The sequence below is a fragment of the Rhineura floridana genome, chromosome 4, assembly GCF_030035675.1.
Source record: "Rhineura floridana isolate rRhiFlo1 chromosome 4, rRhiFlo1.hap2, whole genome shotgun sequence".
NCBI lineage: Eukaryota > Metazoa > Chordata > Lepidosauria > Squamata > Rhineuridae > Rhineura > Rhineura floridana.
This window is the reverse complement of record NC_084483.1, coordinates 29,570,821-29,595,747: the sequence shown is the minus strand read 5'-3', so window position 1 is coordinate 29,595,747 and position 24,927 is coordinate 29,570,821. Positions and strand designations below refer to the sequence as shown.

The window sequence follows — 24,927 nt, the reverse complement described above, 5'->3', positions numbered from 1 at the left end:
CGCAGGCCATTGATCGCAGACAATCAAAGGCGCAAACGTCCCCTCCTGCTCTGATCCATTATGATTTCCTAACTACATTCTATGAGATACTGATTGTGAAAATGCCTTTTGCAAATTTTAAGGCTGCTTCTTTTATTGATTGTGAAAATGCTTTTGTGAATTTAAGCCCATTTTGTGTTTTTCCTAATAATGGCAAAACTTTATTTTGGGCTCTCCTACTGATATCATTATGTGTTGTATAATTCTTAATCCTATATTATTACCAGTCTCACAGATGAGAACCTCATGTCTTGGATCCTGACAGTTGTATTGCCTCAATTTGTTTTACATTGCCTTGAGTGGACACACACTTGTAAAAGTGGACACCCACCCCTTTTAAAAATAAATGACAGATTTTCACAACTGTAGCAAAAACTGGCTATTATTCCTGTCAGTGATCTTCAAAGAGTGGGGCTTTTGGTTTCTTCAAGAGCAATAACATAGTTCAGTATTAATAATAGAAGACTCCAGCAATTGTCAGTAGCAGCTTGTCAGCCCACCTTCAGCCCACCTTCTAGAGCCTTTTATTCAAAAGGCAGGATAATGAAACAACAAACAATACTATTGAGGAAGATTTAGTTTTACTGTGCATGTTTGTAAAACAGGAAGGGCAAAAACAACAATACTGCCAAAATCTAACCAAGACCCTCCCTGGTTCTAGCATAGATGGCCAAGGATAGACGGGGGGGGGGCTGTTGCCAGCAGCGCTGTGGAGTCAGTACGCCAGACCGACTCTGACTCTATTTTTCTGCTGTCCAACTCCGACTCCTTCATAAATGGCAAATGTATATTAACTAGTAATAACAAATTTACTGTAGTAAAATGGTAGCACAAGGCATTTCATCACCAGCACGTGAATCCAGAGCTTGGAAAAGTTACTTTTTTGAACTACAACTCCCACGAGTCCAATCCCTGGGGCTGATGGGAGTTGTAGTTTAAAAAAGTAACTTTTCCAAGCTCTGGATTCACGTGCTGGTGATGAAATGCCTTGTGCTACCATTTTACTACAGTAAATTTGTTATTACTAGTTAATATACATTTGCCATTTATGAAGGAGTTGGAGTCGGAGTCGGTACATTTCTACCGGCTCCGACTCCACCCAAAATTGCTCCCGACTCCGACTCCACAACTCCGACTCCACAGCCCTGGTTGCCAGGGCAGAAAAGGTAAAGAATCTGTGTCCTTGTACAAAAGTGGTATGTGTGTTTCGAGAAAAAATGGAACCCCTGTTTACCACCACCCCTCACTACAGCAGCCTAAGGGAGATTACCACAAGCCCCTAGGAATCACCCTGAAACAAAGGGCAGCACACAGTGCTAGCCCTTATGAAGTTGCTAGGGTGGAAACTGGCTGAATACCCAAGCCTCCAAAGCATATAGCATTCTCTCTGTCTCTGTCACACACACATGCACACACAAGGAAGTTCAGATGTAGAATTCTTGATTGCTTTTTCCACCATCAGTTGTTCTACTGTCAGCGAAAGAAAAACCTGCTCCTCTTGGCAAACATCTGATCTCAAAGTGACTCAGTGAAGGAGAACCTGAAGGTAATATTGCAGAGCTGGAAGACCAATCAAAAGAAAAAGGAAGATTGCTGGAAGATAATTCAAAGATGTTACACTTGGCTGATGGGGATCTTCCCCTAGAGCCAGACTGCTTAAATCTATTGACACTTTGCTCTTGCATAGGGCACATTGTCTTTGCTTCCATGTAATTACTGAACCCTTCTGGAATTGAGTAAGCTGAGACCACAGACAGATCAGAGAAAACAAGTTTCATCCCTGTGTCTACATCAGTCTCCTGAACTCCTTCCAAGTCATCAATGTTAACTCGGTTTCTTGTCCTTTGCACAGAAGAGAAAGTGCTTAACGAGTTTGGCTCACTATAATGAAAGGACCTGGGGGCCAGGAAAGAGCTTATTGTGGGCAAGCAAACAAGAGACTTGCTTCGCTGAAATGGATCTGAGTTGGTAGAGGCACTGCTGGATCTTCTGGGAATGTGTTCTTGATCATAATTTCTCAAGTCCTGCTGGGAAACACCAAAGCACAGATTGGCACGATGAAATGTGATTGAATCAACTGGTTCTGAAGGATCACTGGTGTTGTTAAGAGTCCACTGATTGCTGTGGGAAATAAAACTTGGAAGTGGTGAAACAGGAAGGTTCCTTGAAGGAGATGGCCAGCAAAACTTGCTCAGCTTAGCACACTTCTTATACTGGGCCTGCTGTGAAGAAGAGGGATAAAAAGAGTGGATACCACATTAACAACAAACATTTCTTTCCGATGCTGAATAACGAATACATGTTAAATTGCCTCTCGTCACATTAACCAGTAACAGAGAAAAATGTGTCTTCAAATATATACACAACCATTCTAGGTGAACAAATAATGGTGTTGCTCGTCAAGTTCACAATTCAAAAGGAGAACATGAAATTGATTCAAATGGCATCACTGAAGACTGGGTGACTGAATAGCATCAATAGGCAGTAAGCCTTTGTGGTTAAGGACCAAACTATCTGAAGGACTCTATGAACCTGCTTGTTTGTGACACCTTCATCAGAGGTCCTTCCCTGAGTGCCCCCCACCCTCCAGCCTTCAGAGATTAGATGAGAGTCAACCAGAGATGGAGTTCTCACCACAATGGAGCCCTGATTTCAGGATGCTCTCCCACGGAACATTTGCCTGGCACTTTATTTACTTTTAGGCACCATGTGAAGACATTTATTCTCCCAGGTTTTGACAGTTGATATTTTAATCGTTTTATCATTTGACTATTGGCTTGTTGCTCATGGCTTTATCCTTGGCCCTCCTCTTACTGCTGTTCAAGGTGCTTTAGCTTCTCTACTCATTCTAAATCTGTTTCATTTATCTTGTTACTCACCTTGGAAATTGTTTTACTAAAAGGAGGGAGAGAAATATTTTAAATAAAATAAAAAGAGTATATTTTAAAGGCTGTAACATAAAAGAATCAATGTGAACCTTGCAAAAGAGGTGCAAATATATGTTTAAGGAGTTGGGAGGGCTGATTTATTCTCCTTCAATTGGTGCAATATGGGAAAATCTGTAGGCTATTCTGCCCTACCCACTTCTATAGGTAGTAATGGCCATAAGACAAGCCCTGCTGGATTAGGCCAATAGCCTATCTAGTCCAGCACTCTCTTCCCACAGCAGCCAACCAGATGCACATGAGAACCTCACAAGCGGGACCCGAGTGCAGTGGCACTCTACCCACTTGTGATTCTGAGCAACCTGCATTCACAGGCTTAGTTATTTCTTCTTATTATAATTGCTTTAATTTTTGGATTGTACAGATATTATATTTTGACATATATTCATAATTATGTTCTGTTTAACCCACCCTGCGGTCTTTTGACTAAGAGTGGTATATAACAACAACAATAATAGTAAAATACTGCCTCCAGCTGTGGAGGTAGAACATAGCCATCATGGCTAGTGGCCATTGATAGCCTTATCCTCCATGAATTTGTCTAATCCTCTTTTAAAGCCATGCAAGTCGATGGCTGTGATGTTCCTATATTAATGTATATATGGTAAGTGTTGTTGTTTTAGAAGATACATGGTAAGTGGAGTGAAAGAGGGGGAGTGAATGGGCAGTAGAATGCGAGATGATTGGCTGAGTGTTTAAAATGGCTGAATGTATAAAAGGAAGAGTGAGAGTGGAATCTGGGGGGGAGAAGAGAAAGAGTGGATTGCTTGGGTTTGAGAGAGTTGTTTGCCAGGAGAGAGTGGAGAAGGAGGGAGGTGGAGTTCGGATTAGTATTGAGTAAAACCATATGCTTATGTGCCTTAAGAAGAAATCTTGTTAATCTTGTTAGCTTTGTTATCTGTAATAAATACTTAATTTGGTTTACCAAAGGCCTGATCCTTGGCTGGGGTTTCACAGACCAGAAGGGAGGGTAAGGTAATGACCAAGGCTGAAGGGGAACTGTAACAAATGGTGGCAGCGGTGAAGAGAATAACAATACCAGTATTCAGAGTCTCTGGGAATACTAGTATTGGGACGTTACTGGTGGTTGCCTAGCAGGGGGATCTGTTGAGATCTGTGCTAGAGCGGATAGGTAAACCATAAGAGAGTGCGGTCCGGACTGGTGGAGTCCCTGGTGGTGCCTAGAGACAGGCAGTAACCACGAGCAGGTAGGAACCTGACAGGGAGAGCCAGGGAAGGGCGTCACAGGTGGTGGCAGTAGTGGTGGGATACGAACCAAAGAGAGTCCCAAAGACACGTGGTGACAAAGGAGACTACGTCACAGGTGTTGGCTGTAGCAGTGAGATACAAATACTAGAGAATCCCTACCAGTGGTGTGGCAAACAGAAATAACAAAACAAGATTACTTGTGAGAGTGACTGGCAAAGAGTGTGTGGCAAAGAGTGAGTGAACTCAAACACCATGGCTGAATACATAAAAATGAAAAGAGAGGAGCTGGTGGAGAAGTGCATAACATTCAATTTACCTCACGAGGGTAAAGGGGTAGATGAATTGAGGGTAGCACTTATAGGATTTGCTACTGCCCAGCAAAAACAACCTGTCAGAGAAGAGACCCCAGAAGGATACTTAAGCAATCCCGCTTATATAGAGTACCTGAGAGAGAGGTTGAGGAGGGAGGCTGATGAGAAAGATAAGCAGCGGGTCTTTGAGGCTGAGGAAAAAGATAAACAGCGAGAGTTGGAAGCTGAGAGATTGAGGATGGAAGCTGAGAAGTTGAAGATGGAAACTGAGAGAATGAGATTGGGGTTTGAGGAGAGGGAGAAGCAACGAGCAGTGGATGCTGAATTACAAGTAGAAAAGTTAAAATTTGATAGAGAGAAATTTCACTCTGAGGAGACAAGGAAAGACAGAGATGGAGCAAAAATAAAAATTACTCCAAAGGACTTTGCTGTCTATGAGCCTGGTCAAGATCCTCAAATTTACCTCAGCACCTTTGAAAAAGCAGCTCAGTTGTGGGGGCTACCTGAAGATAAATACATGCAGTATTTATCAAACCTGATTAAAGGGGAATTGGCTGAGGTATACCAATATTTCCCCTCAGACAGGCCCGTCACCTATGCTGAATTCAAAGAAGCAGTGTTTAAAAGATTCAGACTGGGGCCTGATTATTTTAGAAAGCTTTTCAGAAACTGCCAGATACAGACAGGGAGGTCTTTTGTGGAACTGGGAGCAAAGTTGATGGATATATTTGGAAAGTGGATGAGTAGTGCCAAAGATCAGTCAGTGGAAGAGGTGAAAAGCCTCATGATACTGGATCAATTATACCATCAGTTACCACCAGAAATAAGGCTCCTGGTCAAAGACCGTTCCCCTACATCTGTGCAGGAGGCCGCAGAGATGGCGGATCACTTCGCCTCCAATAGAACTGGCTGGGTGGGGAAAACATCAAGAGAGTTTAAACCCAGACCATATAGTGCTGGCAGAAGGGATGTGGTACCACAGAGAGTGAGTCCTCCATTAAAATCTGAAGGGCACAGGACACCCCAGAGTGGATCTGTGTACCCTAAAAGTGAGGAGAAATTATGCTACAAATGTGGTAGACCGGGGCACCTACGTTTTCAATGTGAGGTTGCCAACCCCATTAGTAATCCTGCTCAGACAAGGGCAGTGAAAACAGAGCTCAAGGCTTTAGAAACAACGAAAAAGGTTCAGTTCTGCCAGATAAACTGGACAGAAGTAACAGACCTTGATTCAAGTCTGAGAGAGGAAGTGAGTGTACAAGGGGCAAATTATTGGGGATTGCTTGATACTGATGCCGCTCAGACATTACTGAGGCCAGATTTAATAAAATCTGAGATAATATTACCTCAGGAAACTGTGACTATCCAAGGAGTGAGAGGTCAACCAGAAAGTTTGCCTGTGGCCCTGATGGATATGACTTGGAGAGGCCAAGAGGGCCGATATAAAGTAGGCATTAATGCCCAGCAACAAGAACCAGTAATACTGGGAAGGGATGTAATGGGCGTCCAAGGAAAGATCTATGTAGTGACCAGACAGCAAATTGGCAGAGAAAAAGAAGCCATATTAAGGGGGGCTGAAACAAACAGGGTGGAATCTGTTAACCAGCCTCAGGTCACCATAGCAACCACTAGCAGGCCTGCTGAAGGAGACAAATTGTATCAAGTGGTCTCTGGGGAAGAGGCAGATCAATTCAGGGAAGAGCTGCAAAAAGATATAAGTTTGAAGCAGATAAAGGAACAAGCCCTGACCCAACAGATTCCTTTCACTGACAAACTGAGGAATCAAGTTGTGTGTGAGAATGGGATTTTATATAGACTGTGGATGCCTGCTGAGAGAAAGGATGAATGTGAACCAGTGAAGCAATTGATAGTACCTAGCAAATACAGAACCAGATTGCTAGAGGTAGCCCATGATGTCCCATGTGCAGGAGATCTGGGAATAAAAAAGACCAAGAGGAGATTGGCGGCACACTATTATTGGCCAAACATCTCCAAAGATGTAAAACAACATTGTCTATCTTGTGGAATATGCCAAAAGGTGGGGAAAAGTGGAGTAAAGACTAAGGCACCCTTAAAGCCCCTTCCTATAATTGGACAACCCTTTTATAGAGTGGGAATAGATTTGGTGGGCCCTTTTTCCAAACCCACAAGGCATGGCAAGAAATATCTAGTGGTGGTGGTGGATTTTGCCACCAGGTACCCAGACGCAGAAGCACTAAGATCCGTGGAAGCCCCTGTAGTGGCAGAGGCTTTATTAAAAATCTTTTTGAGGCTGGGTTTCCCTCATGAAGTGCTGACGGATCAAGGCAGTGTATTCATGGGAGAAGTGATGCAATGTATGTGGAAATGTTGTGGTCTAAAACATCTAAAGACCACTACTTACCATCCCGCCACTAATGGGTTAACAGAGAGATTCAATGGCGTTTTGAAGGGCATGATCAGAAGCTATGTTCAAGATCACCCACAAGACTGGGATGAACGTTTGGGATGCTTCTTATTTGCATACAGAGAAGTCCCTCAGGAGTCAACAGGCTTCTCACCCTTTGAACTAATGTTCACTAGAAAAGTGAGGGGACCTTTGGAACTGCTAAAAAATTCATGGGAAGGAACTCCGGGAGAGTACAAAACTTCTGTAGTAGATTTTGTATTGGAATTCCGCAATAAATTAACATCAATGATGGAAGTAGTGAAAGAGAATTTGAGTCATGCACAGGAGAAGCAAAGTTACTGGTATGACAGAACAGCCAGAGAACGTGTGTATGATGTGGGAGATATGGTTATGGCGTTCATACCCAGGAAACATGTCAAATTACAGGCTAACTGGGAAGGACCATATACCATCAGAGAAAGGCTTGACACAGTGACGTATGTAATTACCACAGACCAATTAAACAAAAGCAAAGTGGTTCATGTAAATATGTTGAAGCCTTACCATACCAGGGATGCACAGGTGTTGCAAGTTACCTTATTCCCTGAGGGAAGTGGGCCTGAACTTCCAGATTTGCTACAGGAAAGCAAAGACAAAGGAGGGGTAGATCAAGTGTAATGGTCAGAGGAGGTGAAGGAGGAAGTAAAAGAGGAGATTCTGAGAGTTTTGAAAACCTATAGGAATCTCTTTAGCAACAAACCTGGCCGAACCAGTATAGTTATATATTCCATTGATACTGGAGATCATGCCCCAATCAGATCTGTTCCATACCGTGTGAATGGGAAAGTTTTGAATGAGATCAAAAAGGAGGTGGAAGATATGCTGGAACTAGGAGTGATCAGGGAATCCATCAGTCCCTGGGCCTCAAGTATTGTCCTGGTTCCGAAAAAAGATGGAACGACAAGGTTTTGCATTGATTATCGGCTAATCAATAAAATTACTGTCCCAGATGCGTATCCTATGCCTAGGGTAGACGCAATGTTAGAGTTATTGGGGGCAGCAACCATTATCTCTACACTAGATCTCTGTAAAGGATTTTGGCAAATGGAACTAGACGAGCAATCCAGAGCCAAAACTGCCTTCAGTACACCAGATGGGTTATATGAGTTTGTGACCTTACCCATGGGACTAAGGAACTCACCAAGTTCATTTCAGAGGCTAATCAATACTGTGTTGCGAGGCATGTCAGATTTTGCAGTGGCCTATATCGATGACGTAGCCATTTTTAGCAAGTCAGTGCCTGAGCATGTGCAACACCTGACAACAGTATTGGAGGCCTTAAGAAAAGCAGGCCTCACAATAAAAGCTAAGAAATGCCAGTTTGGACTAAAGGAAGTAATCTATTTAGGACATAAGGTGGGGAGTGGGAAAATCACCCCCTTATGGAGCAAGGTGGAAGCAATACAATCGTGGCCGATCCCCTTAACCAAAAAACAAGTAAGGGCATTTCTGGGTGTGGCTGGATTTTATAGGAAGTTTGTGAGAAATTTTGGGGAAATAGCAACCCCCTTGCATGAATTAACAAAGAAGAAGTGTTCTGAGCATGTGGTATGGACGGATGAATGTCAGAAGGCTTTTGATCTACTGAAGCAAGCCTTGTGCCAAGGACCCATATTAATAGCACCAGACTATGAGAAACCATTCATCGTGGCTACAGATGCGTCGGACCTCGCACTGGGAGTCGTCTTGCTACAGGAGAGAGAAGGCACCAGACATCCAGTGGCGTACCTGAGTCGCAAGCTGACGCCGAGGGAGAAAAACTATTCGTCGGTCCAGAAGGAGTGCCTAGCGGTCGTGTGGGGACTGAACAAGTTGCGCCCATACGTGTGGGGACGAAGATTCACAGTGACTACGGATCATCGGGCCTTGTTATGGTTGCAGACTATGAAAAACCATAACACTATGCTGCAGAGGTGGTCCTGGGCCCTACAGGACTATCAAGTGGACTTCCAGTTCATAAAAGGCAAGGACAATGTACTGGCCGATGGACTTTCCAGGCAAGTGGCTGGGACTGCAGTGACGTGACCAGACAGAGGAACAAAGAAAGACATTTTCCCCATAGAGACTTTTATTTGTTAACACGACGTATAAATCCTGGAACAGGAATAATACTCTGCTGTTGTTTAAGGGGGGGGAAATGTGATGTTCCTATATTAATGTATATATGGTAAGTGTTGTTGTTTTAGAAGATACATGGTAAGTGGAGTGAAAGAGGGGGAGTGAATGGGCAGTAGAATGCGAGATGATTGGCTGAGTGTTTAAAATGGCTGAATGTATAAAAGGAAGAGTGAGAGTGGAATCTGGGGGGGAGAAGAGAAAGAGTGGATTGCTTGGGTTTGAGAGAGTTGTTTGCCAGGAGAGAGTGGAGAAGGAGGGAGGTGGAGTTTGGATTAGTATTGAGTAAAACCATATGCTTATGTGCCTTAAGAAGAAATCTTGTTAATCTTGTTAGCTTTGTTATCTGTAATAAATACTTAATTTGGTTTACCAAAGGCCTGATCCTTGGCTGGGGTTTCACAGACCAGAAGGGAGGGTAAGGTAATGACCAAGGCTGAAGGGGAACTGTAACAAATGGTGGCAGCGGTGAAGAGAATAACAATACCAGTATTCAGAGTCTCTGGGAATACTAGTATTGGGACGTTACTGGTGGTTGCCTAGCAGGGGGATCTGTTGAGATCTGTGCTAGAGCGGATAGGTAAACCATAAGAGAGTGCGGTCCGGACTGGTGGAGTCCCTGGTGGTGCCTAGAGACAGGCAGTAACCACGAGCAGGTAGGAACCTGACAGGGAGAGCCAGGGAAGGACGCCTCACAATGGCCATCACAGCTTGTTGTAGGAGCGAATTCCACAGTTAAACTGTGCACTGTGTGAGGAAGTTACTTTCTTTTGTCTGTCCTGAATCTTCCAACATTCAGCTTCAATGGATGTCCTTAAGTTATGAGGGAGGGAGAAAAACTTTTCTCTATCCACTTTCTCTATACCATGCATGGCAACTTTGTCTTGTTTCAAAAATTGTTCTTCCCCTTTTTGTTGTACCTTTGTTTGGATACCTTAAAATTATTGGGGGGAGTGTCCACAGTAAATGCCTTCACGTCCCCTTTTATATGCTTATTCATTGACACTGAACACAAGTGAGTACTATCAGCTAAGCTGCCTAGCCTTTTTTCATTACCCATTCTTCTGAAGTGTATTTTAAATGTACAGTGACTGTATAACTGACTGTAAGACTCTAATTAACTCCAGAATAAATCAGAATAAATAACTACAATCAACACAGACATGTACTGCAATTGTGCATGTAGTGGCAGGGAATCCACTTAATTACGCTGCAACCACTGTCTGTGGGTTATTAAATAAGAATGAATATCATGAGCCCAAGAACATCTCTGGATCAGTGGAGATTGGTGGCTCCAGTGTCAGAGGGACAGAGAATCCACTCCAGCTTTTAGTTTGAGCATCCGAGGAGCTGTCCAGGGTGCTGAAACCTAAATAAAAAATATGTTCGGCACCTTGGACAGCACCTTTAAAGTCTGGACTAAAACCATGAGCAGATTCACTGCCCCATCAACATTGGAGCTACCAGTCTCCACTGCCTGGAATTTAATGCAACTGATACCAATGGGAATTATCTTCAATTAGATCAGAAAGGTGAGGGTAGTAGTAATGCTCAGGAATATTGAGAGCAGGCCCTAAAGGATTAATGATCCTAGTTCTAGATTTTGTAAGTAGGCAGGTGGATGCTCTTGTCATATTACTCTGCCTTTATATTTTTAACTCTCACACATCAAGTTAGCGTGATCAAGCACAAACCTATACACCACTTTATCAACCTAGTGCCCTCTAGATATTTTCAGCTACAACAGCTGGCCTGTCTGGAGCTTATGGGGGCTGTAGTACCAAAAAATATGGAGAGCACCAGGCTGGTGAAGGCTACTGCTTATCTGGGAGTAAGTCTTGTTGAATTAAATGGTATTTGCTTCTGAACAGACATGCACTGGATTGCACTGCAGAAGCAGAGCTTGTATTCAACAACAGATTAACACTACCAATGTACAAAGCCCTAAGCCTTTTCTTTTTGTTTTAATGGTGGTCTGGAAATCATTAGCTTGTGAATAACGTGCATTGTGGAGAAATGTTATTTCCCTCTTTGGAGAACAGCCCTCTCCAGGGAGAAAATCTTCACGCAGATTTAGGGGGGAACTTCTCTTGCATTGTTGTTTTTGTCTTTCTCCTTTTCTATTTTTGGTTTCTGAAGGACCTTTAGTGCTGACAGAGAACTGCTTGTTTTCTGCATAATAGGTCAGAAACAAAGAGCACAAGCAACACTGCTAAACTGGGCTCAGCAGTTTGAAATGACAAAAGCTCTATATACAAACTGATACACTTGTATCAGCGAGGCCATACAAGAGTAGTTTGTCTCTTAAACAGAGCTGCACAGTGCCAGATATTGAACTGCTTTATTTGGATTGCCCTATGGTCTAGATTTGTACAAAGCCTAACAACTGCACCATTCCGTAACCATAAACATCATTGGAAAAGCTTGCACTGCACCAATTTTCCTGTTTCACACTATTCCCACAAAATGCAGTCAAGCCTTAGAATAAAATTATGCTATTATTATTACATCTAGTGGAAACAGACTCAGCTACTTCCAAACCATTCCACAGATTGCCCAATGATACTAAAGAAAAATCTGCTGCCAAACTCCTTGTTTTAAAAGTGAAGCAGCTTATTACAACTTGTATGAAAAAAGTGCCTGAGAAACCGTTAGTACAGTAGGGCCCCGCTTTACGGCGTTCCGCTGATGTGGCGGCTTTCAATCAGGGCAAACTCCCCGTTTTAAAGCTAATTTTGCCGTTTTGCAGAATTTTCACGTCATTTTTGCGCGATGCAACCCATTAAAATCAATGGGTTCCGCTTTACGGCGGGGGCCTGGTCCCTAACCCGCCGTATAAGCAGGGTCCTACTGTATATAGCAGTGATTTTCAACTTTTTATTTTTAGGAATCCCTCTCCACAATGGCCTGGTTCAGAAGTCATTGTAAGCCAAACTATGTGTTTCCAGGACCGTGCAAAGGTGTAGGCTCTTGGAGAGTTGCTCACAGTCATTTTGCTCCCCCCGGTCCTTTTTTCTTCTGCGCTGAGTTAAGCTATGGTTTGGGTTAGCGTGTCAACTGAACCCAGACTCATGATTAAGCTATCTCTCACTAACCACAAGCTGTAACCTGGGACACAACTATTTTAAATTATGCATCATTTGAAAGTACCTGGCATACATAAACGTGGCAGGTGACATTTTTCTGACTACTATCCCTATGCCAGCAAAAATTTGGGGACACAAATGTCTTCATGTCAGCTACTAATAAACACACAGGAATGAGCTTTGGTTTAAAAAGTGAGAATCTTAGTAAATGCAATCAGGATGGGACTAGAAAGATCCTGCACTTAATCCTCCCACTGCTCCAAGAACAAAGGCATTAGGGCTGCCCTGTTTACAAAGGAAGGAGGCAAAGTTAATTATATCAAAGGTCAGATTTATTCACTGATAGATATAAAGTAGTGGTGCAAAAATAACCTAAGCTGCTTGATATAACTGCATTTACAGAATGGCTTAAGAGCATGGCAGTAACCCTACTGGGTGGCAGGCATTATAATCCCCATTAAATATGACCGGGGGAGAAATAAACTTTGGAGGCTGTATCTTGAAATCCCAGTGATACTTTTAGTTCTGTAAGAAATAGATTTAAGAAGGAGAGCTACAACTGTTTTGTGTGGAGGAGTAGCGTAGTGGAAAATTCAGAAGTGCAGTGTCCCCACATGATAGTCACAGCCACACGCCCCCCCTTTCTTTTGCTGCTGGGTTGAGATTGAGATCCTTGTTAATACCATCTCCACAACAACATGAAAGGGGAGAGTGTTAAGCTACTGAAAAGAGTCTTCTCAGTGGCTGATTCCCCTCCTTGCACTTTGATTAGCTTCAATCAGCGGAAAAGGACAAGGAAGCATGTTGGAAGACTCTTCTCAGTGGCTAATACACTTCCCTTTCATGCTGATTGGCTGATGGGATGCTGGAGACATAGGGACGCTGCTGGGATTCTGTTCCCAAAAATGTAAGGGGTCTAAGAGCTCCACGACTCCGGACAACTACACCCCTGGTATGGAGATGATAAGAATGGACTCTCTTAACAGGATATGCACAAAATACAAGTGTGACTTTATGTCATTAAAACATTTGCTAGTTTTTAAGGTGCCACAAGACTCTCGGTTATTTTCATTCCAATTATACAAATCTGGCACATTTGCAGACAGCGATTTAACATGATTCTTTGATAAAATTTCTACAATTAATTTAGTGGCATTATTTTTAATTTTGTGTCTATTTTATCAGAGACTGGGAATGAAAAGTTTGCAGGTGACTGAGAAGTAGTCCATTAGGCAAAGGAAGCTATGAAAAGGGACTGGGCTTTATGATGAACGTCATCATCCCATATACCCATGTCCTATAAAGACTGAATACAATACACAAATTAAATGGTTGCTTAAGGATAGCAGCTTGCTTCTTTGAAAATAAAAGCTGGCATTTTTAGGATTCTGAGCGACCCACCCAATTTCATAGAAGTTACTTTTTATGGCATTTATGACATTCCTTAACTAGGTCTTTTATTAAGAGCTCTCTTCTCTAAACTCCATCTACTGATCCTAGAGTCCTTCATTCTTCATGTGACACCTAGTGCCTCTTTTCGCCACCTACTTTATGACAGATATCACTGATGGCAAATTGCAAAAAAATGCAGATCATGTAAAACAAATGCGGAGTAAAATCATCAGTCATGATGCCCAATGCAAAACCAAACCTAAACAACAACCAATCAAATCAGACATATGTTATGTTACCTTTTTAGAGGCTACAGTCCTATGTAGACTTACTTGGTAGTAAAGCTCATGGACCTTAGTGGTACTTACTTCTAAGTAAACTGTACATAGGCTCATGCTGCACAGTGTGAAAACTCATTCTGACTTTTTTCCGTATACAAGATTGCTTAAAATGTGCATTCTGAGGTTCTGATAGGTGACACGGAGATTTAGAGATGTTAAGAAGTACCTGCAGAAGGATCTTATTCCCATCAGGATCTTCAGTTTGCCATCTGCCTTCACTGATCAGGCTGCACGGATTGGGTAAGAGAGGTACAAGGTGCCCAATATCTTTCACTCGGAACTCCAGCACAGCTGACTCTGTGAGACTTGGCATGTGGCCTCTTGGGAGCCTCTTTACAGAGAACTGAATATCTACATCCATATTGGAATAGACAAGAAACACACAAAAGTCTGCCTTTTTCTGACAAACCGGTCTTCTCAGGATTAACTCATAGAGCTTCATAATGTTGGCAAAGTTTTCATTCCTGCAGTAGATGGTAAAACGTATTATTTCCTTCCCATAATGCACTGGACGGATGGCCCACAAAGGAGTCCCTTGTGCCAAAGTGAAAAAGTCCTGGCTGCCTGGCATGTAAGGGAGGAAATTGCCATGCACTCGCTCAGTGTGGTGGTAATGCCAGGGTGGCTTTTGAAAGGACTTGTGGAGCTGCAGGATTGGCTCTTCATCATATTCTTCTTTCAGAAAGAGGATTACTGCAAGGGCCGGCTGGGAAACGTCAGCTTTGTCAGGCTTCCTTGGTATCTGCCTTTCAGAAACCTGGAAGAGTTGAAGTTCTGGATGGATCCATGCCAACAGGCTATCAATCACTTGCTGAAGAGCACCAGATTCTCCTGAATCTGCAATGATATGCATGCTAAGAAGAAAAGGATCCTGTACACCCGCCACAGAAAGTTCACCTGAATGGAAGAGGGGGGGAGATCAAGTAATTCCTATTGGTTCACAATGATATTTTACATTCCAGTAAAATAAATAAATATATACATAAATATTGAAATCTGCATTGAGTCATACTTGCTAAACATTTGGGTGTCAAACAGAGAATTCAGTTCATATCTGCCATCATAAATGTGCAGAGGACAGAGAACCCATAACAAACCTGTTTTACAACAATTCTGGACTACCGGACTATCACGGTTGAAGTATGTTGGGTTCTACAGTCTTATGGTGCCCAAGCGAACAGTACCCCTGATGGAGTAAACAGTTGGAGTGTTCTACTAGATAGTTTCACAGGGGAACCTGTCAACTATCTAATAAGACACTCAAACTCTGAACTCAGTAATATAAGAAAGGATTTGCTGCCTGCAAGGGAAGTACTTATGTTCATCAACAGCTGAGTGCATTCCAGTTGCTCAGCTCTGTCCCATTACTTCTGAGGCCTATATAACAGAATGCTGCCTAGCAGCTTTCAGGATTGGAAGCTGAACATCTGATCAATGCTCACAAAGACCAAGGGAGACAGCACTGGATTTGGTCACCTGGACAGATGGAGCAAAGGACAAACTGGGAAAACATGACAGAAGGATAGCCTATCCATCCATCCAAGCTCCTGCTTCAGCAATCCAATCTGTAAAGTTGCTCTGTCCTGCCAGGTAGTTGTTCCATTGTGCCAGATCCAGAACTCTAGGTCACCATCTTCTTTTCCACCAGCAATCGAAAAGATTGTGCTAAGCACAGGAAGCCAGTCCACTGAGTTCCTCTTTACCAGACCATCATCCTATTCCTGGCCTTATGTGATCAGGAAGTTTCCAGTTACCTGCCCAGAGTGTGGAACTCTAGCCCTCCATGGCCTGCCCCTACTATTTCACCTGAGGCCAGTTTTCTGTACCACTGGTTGTCAACAGCCACAGCAGCTGCACTTGGGCAAGGTTTGGCGGAGGTGGTGTCAGGTCAATGACCACTTAAGCAGACGTCTGCCAAGTTAAATTTCTTTTGATTGGGACTCTTCTCCGGTTTTACAACTGTTTAGGGCAAATTGGCTTATGTGTTTCGGTTGATTTTAAAAAAAACTCTAATGAAGGGTGTGTACCTTAATATAGTATAATGTTTTATTAGTGGTGTGAACTGGGTGAAGTAACCCTTTAACGAAGGGTCTTCACCAAAACTCAGAGGAAGGCAATGGTAAACCACCTCTGAATACCTCTTACCATGAAAACCCTATCAACAGAGTATCCAAAGCACTCACCAAGCTACTGTGAAAGAACAATGGACAAGTACGAGTAGCACTGCGACTAATGACGCCACTGGGTCAAAGCTGAATGGAAGCCCAAAGGCTGATGTGCATAGATGTGACAGGAGAGTCTGGAATTGTATAACATACACAATAGGAACGTGGAAAATGAGAAGCATGAACCAGGGGAAGTTAGAAATTGTCAATCAAGAAATGGAATGCATCAACATTATAATATTTGGCGTGAGTGAATTAAAATGGATGGGAATGGGACATTTTCAATCAGGATACTACAACATATTTTATGAAGGAAATGAGAAATTAAAAAGAAGTGGGGTTGCTTTAATAGTGAGAAGTGATGTAGCAAAAGCAATTAAGAGCTATGACACAAGGTCTGAGCGACTGATATCAATGAGATTTAATGGGAAACCTATTAGCATAGCCACCATTCAAGTCTATGTTCCAATGGCAAACACAGAAGAAGAAGAATTGCAAAGATTTTACACAGAAGTACAGGACGAAATTGATCACACACCAAAACAAGATGTTCTGATAATCATGGGGGACTGGAATGCAAAAGTAGAGAACAGAGAAGCACAAGAAATTGTGGGAAAACGGGGCTTAGGACATAGAAATGAAGCAGGAGAAACTTATTGAATTCTGTGAAGCCAATAATTTGTTTCTTGCAAACACATTTTTTGAACAACCGAAAAGATGACTGTACACGTGGACATCACCAAATGGTCAATACAGGAACCAAGTTGATTATATAATTGGTAGCAAAAGATGGAGAAGTTCCATACTTTCTGCAAAAACAAAACCAGGAGCAGACTGCGGTACAGATCATGAACTGCTCATATAGAAAATCAGAGTAAAGCTAAAGAAGAAGAAAAACAAATCATAATGCCAAAATACAATTTAAATAACATCCCAGAAGAATATAAAGGTAGTTCCGTGGGGCAGAAGGTAGTTCTGTGGGGGTTTATTCAGTTTTTAAATTTTATACTGTTTGCTTTTTGAATTGTTTTTACATGGATTGTATTGTATTTTGTTGTACGTCGCCCAGAGTGGCAGATTAAGCTCTGCCAGATGGGCATCTAACAAATCTAATAAATAAATATATAAATAAATAAATAAAATAAAGATCAAATAAGGAACAGATTTGAGGCTTTAAACTTAGAGAACCAGAAGAACTATGGAGTGAAGTCAGAGACATTATCAGGGAAGAATGTGAAAAGACAATGCCTCTAGTTAAAAAGAGAGAAAGACCTCAATGGATGACTGAAGAAACTCTTAAAAGAGTTAAAGAGAAGGAAATCAAAAGCAAAAGGAGATATTAACACGGTCAGAACCCTAAATGCAACAATACAGCAACTAGTACGTAGGGACAAAGAGAACTATTACAATAGTTGTTGTATAGAAATAGAAGAGGGCAACAAAAAGGGTAGAACAAGAGCCCTATTCCAAAAGATTAGAGAAATGAAAGAGAAATTTAAACCAAGAGTAGGGATGTTGAATAATCAACAGGGAAACACACTGACTGACCGAGATGAAATAAAAGGAAGATGGAAGCAATACACTGAAGAACTCTATAAAAGGGATACAAAGATGACAGATTCATTCACGGAGGAACCGTATGATGAAGAACCAGAAATTTTAGAATGCGAGGTGAAAGCTGCTCTTAAAATACTTGGAAGAAACAAATCACCAGGAACAGATGGCATACCAGTACAGTAGATACAAGTTACTGAGACTGAATCTGTCCAAATTTTGACAAACATTTGTTAAGAAATACGCAATCTAAACAATGGCCCACAGACTGGAAGCGTGCAATATATATCCCAATTCCAAAGAAAGGGGATCCCAGGGAATGCAGTAATTACCGAACTATTGCCTTAATATCCCATGCAAGTAAAGTCATGCTCAAGATTCTACAACAAAGGCTCTTACCATATATGCAGCGAGAAATCCCAGATCTCCAAGCTGGATTTAGAAAAGGAAGAGGTACCAGAGATCATATTGCAAACATACTTGTATAATGGAACGGACCAAGGAATTTCAGAAGAAAATCACCCTGTGCTTTATAGATTACAGCAAAGCCTTTGATTGTGTAGATCATGGAATGCTTTAAAAGAAATGGGGGTACCACAGCATCTGATTGTCCTGACGCGCAACCTATACTCTGCACAAGAGGCTACTGTAAGGACAGAATATGGAGAAACCGATTGGTTCCCCATCGGAAAGGGTGTGAGACAGGGGTGTATTTTATCACCCTATGTGTTTAATCTGTATGCAGAACATATCATACGGAAAGCGGGATTGGACCAAGATGGAGGTGTGAAAATTGGAGGGAGAAACATCAATAATTTAAGATATGCAGATGATACCATACTACTAGCAGAAACCAGTAATGATTTGAAACGAATGCTGATGAAAGTTAAAGAGGAAAGCACAAAAGCAGGACTACAGCTGAACAACAAAAAGACTAAAGTAATGACAACAGAAGATTTATGTAACTTTACAGTTGACAATGAGAACATTGAACTTGTCAAGGGTTATCCATACCTCGGCACAGTCATTAACCAAAATGGAGACAATAGTCAAGAAATCAGAAGAAGGCTAGGATTGGGTAGGGCAGCTGTGAGAGAACTAGAAAAGGTCCTCAAATGCAATGATGTATCACTGAACACCAAAGTCAGGATCATTCAGACCATAATATTCCTGATCTCTATGTATGGATGTGAAAGTTGGACAGTGAAAAAGGCGGAAAAGAGAAAAATCCACTCATTTGAAATGTGGTGTTGGAGGAGAGATTTGCGCACGCCATGGACTGCAAAAAAGACAAATAATTGGTTGTTACAACAAATTAAACTAGAACTGTCACTAGAAGCTAAAATGATGAAACTGAACACATCATGAGAAGACATGATTCACTAGAAAAGAGAATAATGCTGGGAAAAACAGAAGGGAGTAGAAAAAGAGGAAGGCCAAACCAGAGATGGATTGATTCCATAAAGGAAGCCACAGACCTGAACTTACAAGATCTGAACAGGGTGGTTCATGACAGATGCTCTTGGAGGTCGCTGATTCATAGGGTCGCCATAAGTTGTAATCGACTTGAAGGCACATAACTACAACAATTTGTTTAATCTATACGCAGAACATATCATACAGAAAGCGGGATTGGACCAAGATGAAGGAGGTGTGAAAATTGCAGGGAGAAATATCAATAATTTAAGATATGCCGATGATACCATACTACTAGCAGAAATCAGTAATGATTTGAAAAGAATGCTGATGAAAGTTAAAGAGGAAAGCACAAAAGCAGGACTACAACTGAATGTCAAGAAGACTAAAGTAATGACAACAGAAGATTTATGTAACTTTAAAGTTGACAATGAGGTCATTGAACCTGTCAAGGATTATCAGTACCTTGGCACAGTTATTAAATAAAATGGAAACAATAGTTAAGAAATCATAAGAAGACTAGGACTGGGGAGGGCAGCTGGGAGAGAACTAGAAAAGGTCCTCAAATGTAAAGATGTATCATTGAACACTAAAGTCAGGATCATTCAGACCATGGTATTTCCAATCTCTATGTATGGATGTGAAAGTTGGACAGTGAAAAAAGCGGATAAGAGAAAAATCAACTCATTTGAAACGTGGTGTTGGAGGAGAGCGTTGCAGATACCATGGAGCACAAAAAAAGACAAATAATTGGGTGTTAGAACAAATTAAACCAGAAATATCATTAGAAGAATGATGAAACTGAGGTCATACTTTCGACACATAATGAGAAGCGCGTTCAAAAAGAGGAAGACCAAAGAAGAGATGGATTGATTCCATAAAGGAAGCCAGAGACCTGTCCTTACAAGATCTGAACAGGGTGGTTTATAGCAGATGCTATTGGAGGTCACCGATTCATAGGGTCGCCATAAGTCGTAATTGACTTGAAGGCACATAACTTCACCAAAACAAAGCTGAAAGTAAGGATTATATTTCACCTGAATTTTTTTCTAGACTACCCCTACTGGTAGGCCATATCCTGATGAATATGTTCACTTATGTTAATATATATCTATAGTTTCCTAAAGGATAGGAATAGAGTAGGCCAGTCCTGACATATTTTATTTACTATTTATTATTTGATTTATATCTCGCCCTTCCTCTCAGCAGGAGCCCAGGGCGGCATATATTTTAAAAAGTAACCAATCAACTATTGTCCAAAAATGTTCGTAAAATATTTTAATCTAAATTATATATCCATTATTTGTTGAGGGACTGGAAAATAATGCTGACTCCAACAATAAGCATTATTGATTGATTGATTCCAACACTCTTTATTGAGGAGGAGATGAGTTTTAAAGACAGGTAAGGATGTAGCTTGGATGTGAAAGTTGGACAGTGACAAAAGCAGATAAGAGAAAAGTCAACTCATTTGAAATGTGGTGCTGGAGGAGAGCTTTGTGCATACCATGGACTGCGAAAAAGACAAATAATTGGGTGTTAGAACAAATTAAACCAGAACTGTCACTAGAAGCTAAAATGATGAAACTGTGGTTATCATACTTTGGACACATCATGAGAAGACATGATTCACTAGAAAAGACAATAATGCTTGGAAAAACAGAAGGGAGTAGAAAAAGAGAAAGGCCAAACAAGAGATGGATTGATTCCATAAAGGAAGCCACAGACCTGAACTTAAAAGATCTGAACAGGGTGGTTCATGACAGATGCTCTTGGAGGTCGGTGATTCATAGGGTCGCCGTAAGTCGTAATTGACTTGAAGGCACATAACAACTAGGATGTAGCTGATTAATGTTTCATGGCATGAATTCCAAAAAATATTTTTATTTGATCTTCATATATTTAATAGCTGCCTTTGATAGGATCAATTATCATGGTAGTTGATTGTAGCTGAAACTTTAGAGTGTAATACTATTAATAGGCATGTTTTTACTTTTGTAAGATGGCTCCACATGGGTACTTTCTTATGAGGGTTAAGGAATGATCTAGTCCCAGCTGTGCTGCAATAAACTTTTTTTCCCCAGTCAGGATTATGGCTTAAAGAGGGAACTTTTATTCTATGAGGATATGGCCTTGTCATCACCTACTCACACTGAAAGATTACTCTGTACTAAGAGAACATCTAAGTACTAATTATGCCAAGACCAAAGTGGTTATGTCTTTGGTTCTTGTGGCAAATGCTGTATGTTATTAAAGGGGCAGCAACCAGAGTGAACGTAATATTTCAACTATCAACAACCTGATTCTCCTCACCCACTACTGAAGATCCAAAATATAGTAAAATATGTATTTTAAAGTAATTAAATATGATTTTCACAAACAGGTAAAACGCTTCTAAGACTTTGGATTGCCTACAAATTTCTCAGTAAGATTGAGGGTAAGATTGATGGGGAAAGTGGGTAACAGAATGTGGGAAGCACCAAACATTTCTACACCGTCATCATCTTGACACGTTCCAAGAACAAGCAGTAGATTTAGTAGGCATTCTTAAGTATATTCAAGATGGCAGTACCCATGTCACAGGCACTCACTGTGAACATACTCCTTTATATGAGTTAATGCTAGTGGAAATAACCACTTTCCAATGTTATTTTATGCATATGGTGCTATTCCCTTCCCAAAAAATGTTGTCCTGTGATTATAACTGCTGGAAACTGTAAGGCTTGGTTGTGTACATTTTTGAGATACGTACCACTGATACCAGTGGAGGCTGGTGCCCAGTGAGACTGGTAGGGCATAAGGCAGGGAGCCCCACAACAGGTGGAGGCAGAGCCAATAACAGGCAGAACCACCTAATTCTAGTTTTGTCCCCATCCTCCTCCCTGATGAGTTCTACAAGGGCAGCATTGAGACTAAGGAAGAGGCTGACAGCCAGTGGATCTTGTGGCCCAGGCTTAATGTGAGTATTGGATTGCTCTGTTAAAGAAAATGAATGGCTTCTGTTTTTTTAATTTTAGTTTCTCTTTAAATAAAAAGGAGTGGGGAAAATAACACTGCTGCTGGCGGTTTAATCTGCCCTCTGACAAAACTGACACCAAAGCAAAGCAAAATTCCTGCATTTGCATTAGGCTTCTTGGATCAATGGTTAATCCTGCAGAAAAAGCGATAGTATATTGAAGTGCCTTTTTCAAAGCAGTCAAGTTCCTACAGTTTCCCCCTCTCCCACTCTAGAGCCTATTTGTATAACAAAAGCCATTTTAAAAAGACAGACTACCTAAAGACAGGAAATACAAAAGCATAGCCTTGGATAGTCTGAGGCCACTCCATGCATGACATTTCTCTTCCATAGAGATTATCACCATGCAGGAAAGAACATGCATGTGAAGCAGACTGTACAAGCTTTCATAGACATGGGACTGAGAATTATTTTGGGTGCCCAAAGCACCACATAAATCCCAAGGCAGTCCCATCCACTTTTTAGAAGCCTTTAGCAGGAACAGAAAACACTTGCTCTTTAGTAGTAGTATTTTTATGTGTTACTATTAATGGAAGCCAAGTCTGCGATTCTCAGAAGCTCTTGGGTTTTGAATTACAGGCCAAAATCCTGCAGTTAACAATGCAACAATGATCATGTGGGTTTGCAGCTGGCCCTGTGTTATGGGACCATGAAAAAGTTTGAGAGCCAACAGCCTTTCAGTAAGTGGCACAATACAGAATTCCATACCCACATGCCAAAAGACTGAACAGGCAAACAATACTTAACATGTTATCCTTTTTTTACACAAACATCTGAATGGAAACTGAAAGAAAATGAAGATAAGAGCTGGGCGATAAGGCTCCTGTCTGTCACCGCAGATCATTCATCTGCCTGCCACAGACAGATGACCAGTGGTCCTGTCTTTAGTATGAAACAAAAATGTGTCACTTCAGTCATAATTAAAATAGCTTGCAAGTATTTTGCAGAACTCTCTCTGTGTGAACTGACATTCTTAACCCTCAGGCTAACAGACTGAAGAAAAACAAAATAACATTGAAATATGTCATGGATTTTGCAGTTAAACTGGAAACCATCTTCATCTGCCACAGTATATGTAGCAGCCTCACTGGCTGCATGTAGGTCAATAGTGAAGCCTCGAGTTAGTTGATTCTTTTGTGTTTCAGCCTTGGAGGTGTAACCACTTTGACCGATGTCACAACCATTAACAGAAAAAAGGTAGAAGCTCAGAAACCCGTAATGCAATGAAAGCATCCCTCAAAGTAGGAATGTACACAGATACTCAGATGCAGACTAAATCAACAGTTGTCCATACATTAAATCACAACCACTATTTCACAATAATAAGATACCTCCTAAATATGCCAGACTGAGGGGCTGCTGGCAGAGGAGAGAGGGTGTTGTCATTGCCAGGCTCCGCCAGGAGAAGTCCCCTCCCCCAGGTGCCCTCATGGAACTCTGCTGCCACCTGCGTGCAGCTGAGACTGGTGCAAGTGGAGCCAGTGGAAGGCCTGAGAAAGGGGTGTTTCGGGGGAGGTGTCAGGAGCAGAACCCAGGGAAGGGGGACTTATGCCGCATCCTGAGCCTCTTCAGCTTGGTCCTGCAGTCCCCTGTTCCAGCAGCCAATACACCCATTTTGTTTCCTTCTGCAATGCTGTGCTGGTCCAACCAGCGTCCACCCCTCCAGGAGTTCTCCTGAACAGAGGTTGGCAGCCCCCTCCATCAGCTCCACGTCCACCAGCCTCCTCTGAGTTGGATTGCTCTGTAATAGTAATAAGAAAATAATAAAAATACATACACAGAAACTGTATACAGATTTTGGTGTTTATGATATATTTTATTTTTATTTTATTTTATTCAATTTCTATACCACCCACAGCCAACGGCTCTCTGGGCGGTGTACAACATAAATATAAAAATACAGTAATATAATAAAATCACATAGTAAATACAAACATACCACAAAAATTCCCCAGAGCTAAAAACATATTACACAATTTAAATTTAGAATACCAGGATGTGCTAAATATGCTAAAATATGCTAAAATATGTTAAAATGCCTGGGAAAAGAGGAAGGTTTTAACCAGGTGCCGGAAGGATAACAAAGGTGGCACCAGGCACACCTCGTCGCAGAGACTATTCCATAGTTCGGGGGCCACCACTGAGAAGGCCCTAGTTCTTGTTGTCATCCTCCGGGCCTCTTTATGAGTCAGTACCCAGAGGAGGGCCTTCGATGTTGCACGTAGTGTACGGGTAGGTTCATATTGGGAGAGGCGTTCCACCAGGTATTGCGGACCCGCGCCGTGTAAGGCTTTATAGGTCAAAACCAACACTTTGAATCTTGCCCGGAAACGTATAGACAACCAGTGCAAACGGGCCAGAACAGGTGTTATATGTTCTGATCGTTTGGTCCTTGTCAACAGTCGAGCTGCTGTGTTTTGCACTAGTTGCAGTTTCCGAACCGTCTTCAAAGGCAGCCCCATGTAAAGCGCATTGCAGTAGTCCAATCTTGAGGTTACCAGAGCATGGATAACTGAGGCGAGGTCGTCACTGCCCAGATAGGGACGTAGCTGGGCTACCAACCGAAGTTGGTAGAACGCACTTCATGCCACCGAGGCTACCTGGGCCTCAAGTGACAATGAAGGATCTAAAAGAACTCCCAGACTATGAACCTGCTCCTTCAGGGGGAGTGTAACCCCGTCCAGAACAGGTTGAGTATCCACCATCTGATCAGAGAAGCCACTCACTAACAGCATCTCAGTCTTGTCAGGATTGAGTCTCAGTTTATTAGCTCTCATCCAGTCCATTATCGCGGCCAGGCAACGGTTTAGTACATTGACAGCCTCACCTGAAGAAGATGAAAAGGAGAAGTAGAGCTGCGTGTCATCAGCATACTGATGACTACGCACTCCAAAACTCCTGATGACCGCA

General features: G+C 41.9%; 1 protein-coding gene across 1 annotated transcript in view; it reads right to left on the bottom strand.

Annotated features, from left to right (window-relative positions):
• Positions 1–1,093: 1,093 nt before the first annotated feature.
• Positions 1,094–24,927, bottom strand: part of FAM124A (family with sequence similarity 124 member A) — a 34,782-nt gene continuing 10,948 nt past the window's right edge. The window contains exons 4-5 of the mRNA XM_061626215.1: positions 14,033–14,763; positions 1,094–2,261 (exon numbers count right to left, since the gene is read on the bottom strand). Coding sequence (XP_061482199.1) covers positions 1,464–2,261; positions 14,033–14,763 — 1,529 coding nt within the window. The 3' untranslated portion in view covers positions 1,094–1,463. The remainder of the gene's footprint in view (positions 2,262–14,032; positions 14,764–24,927) is intronic.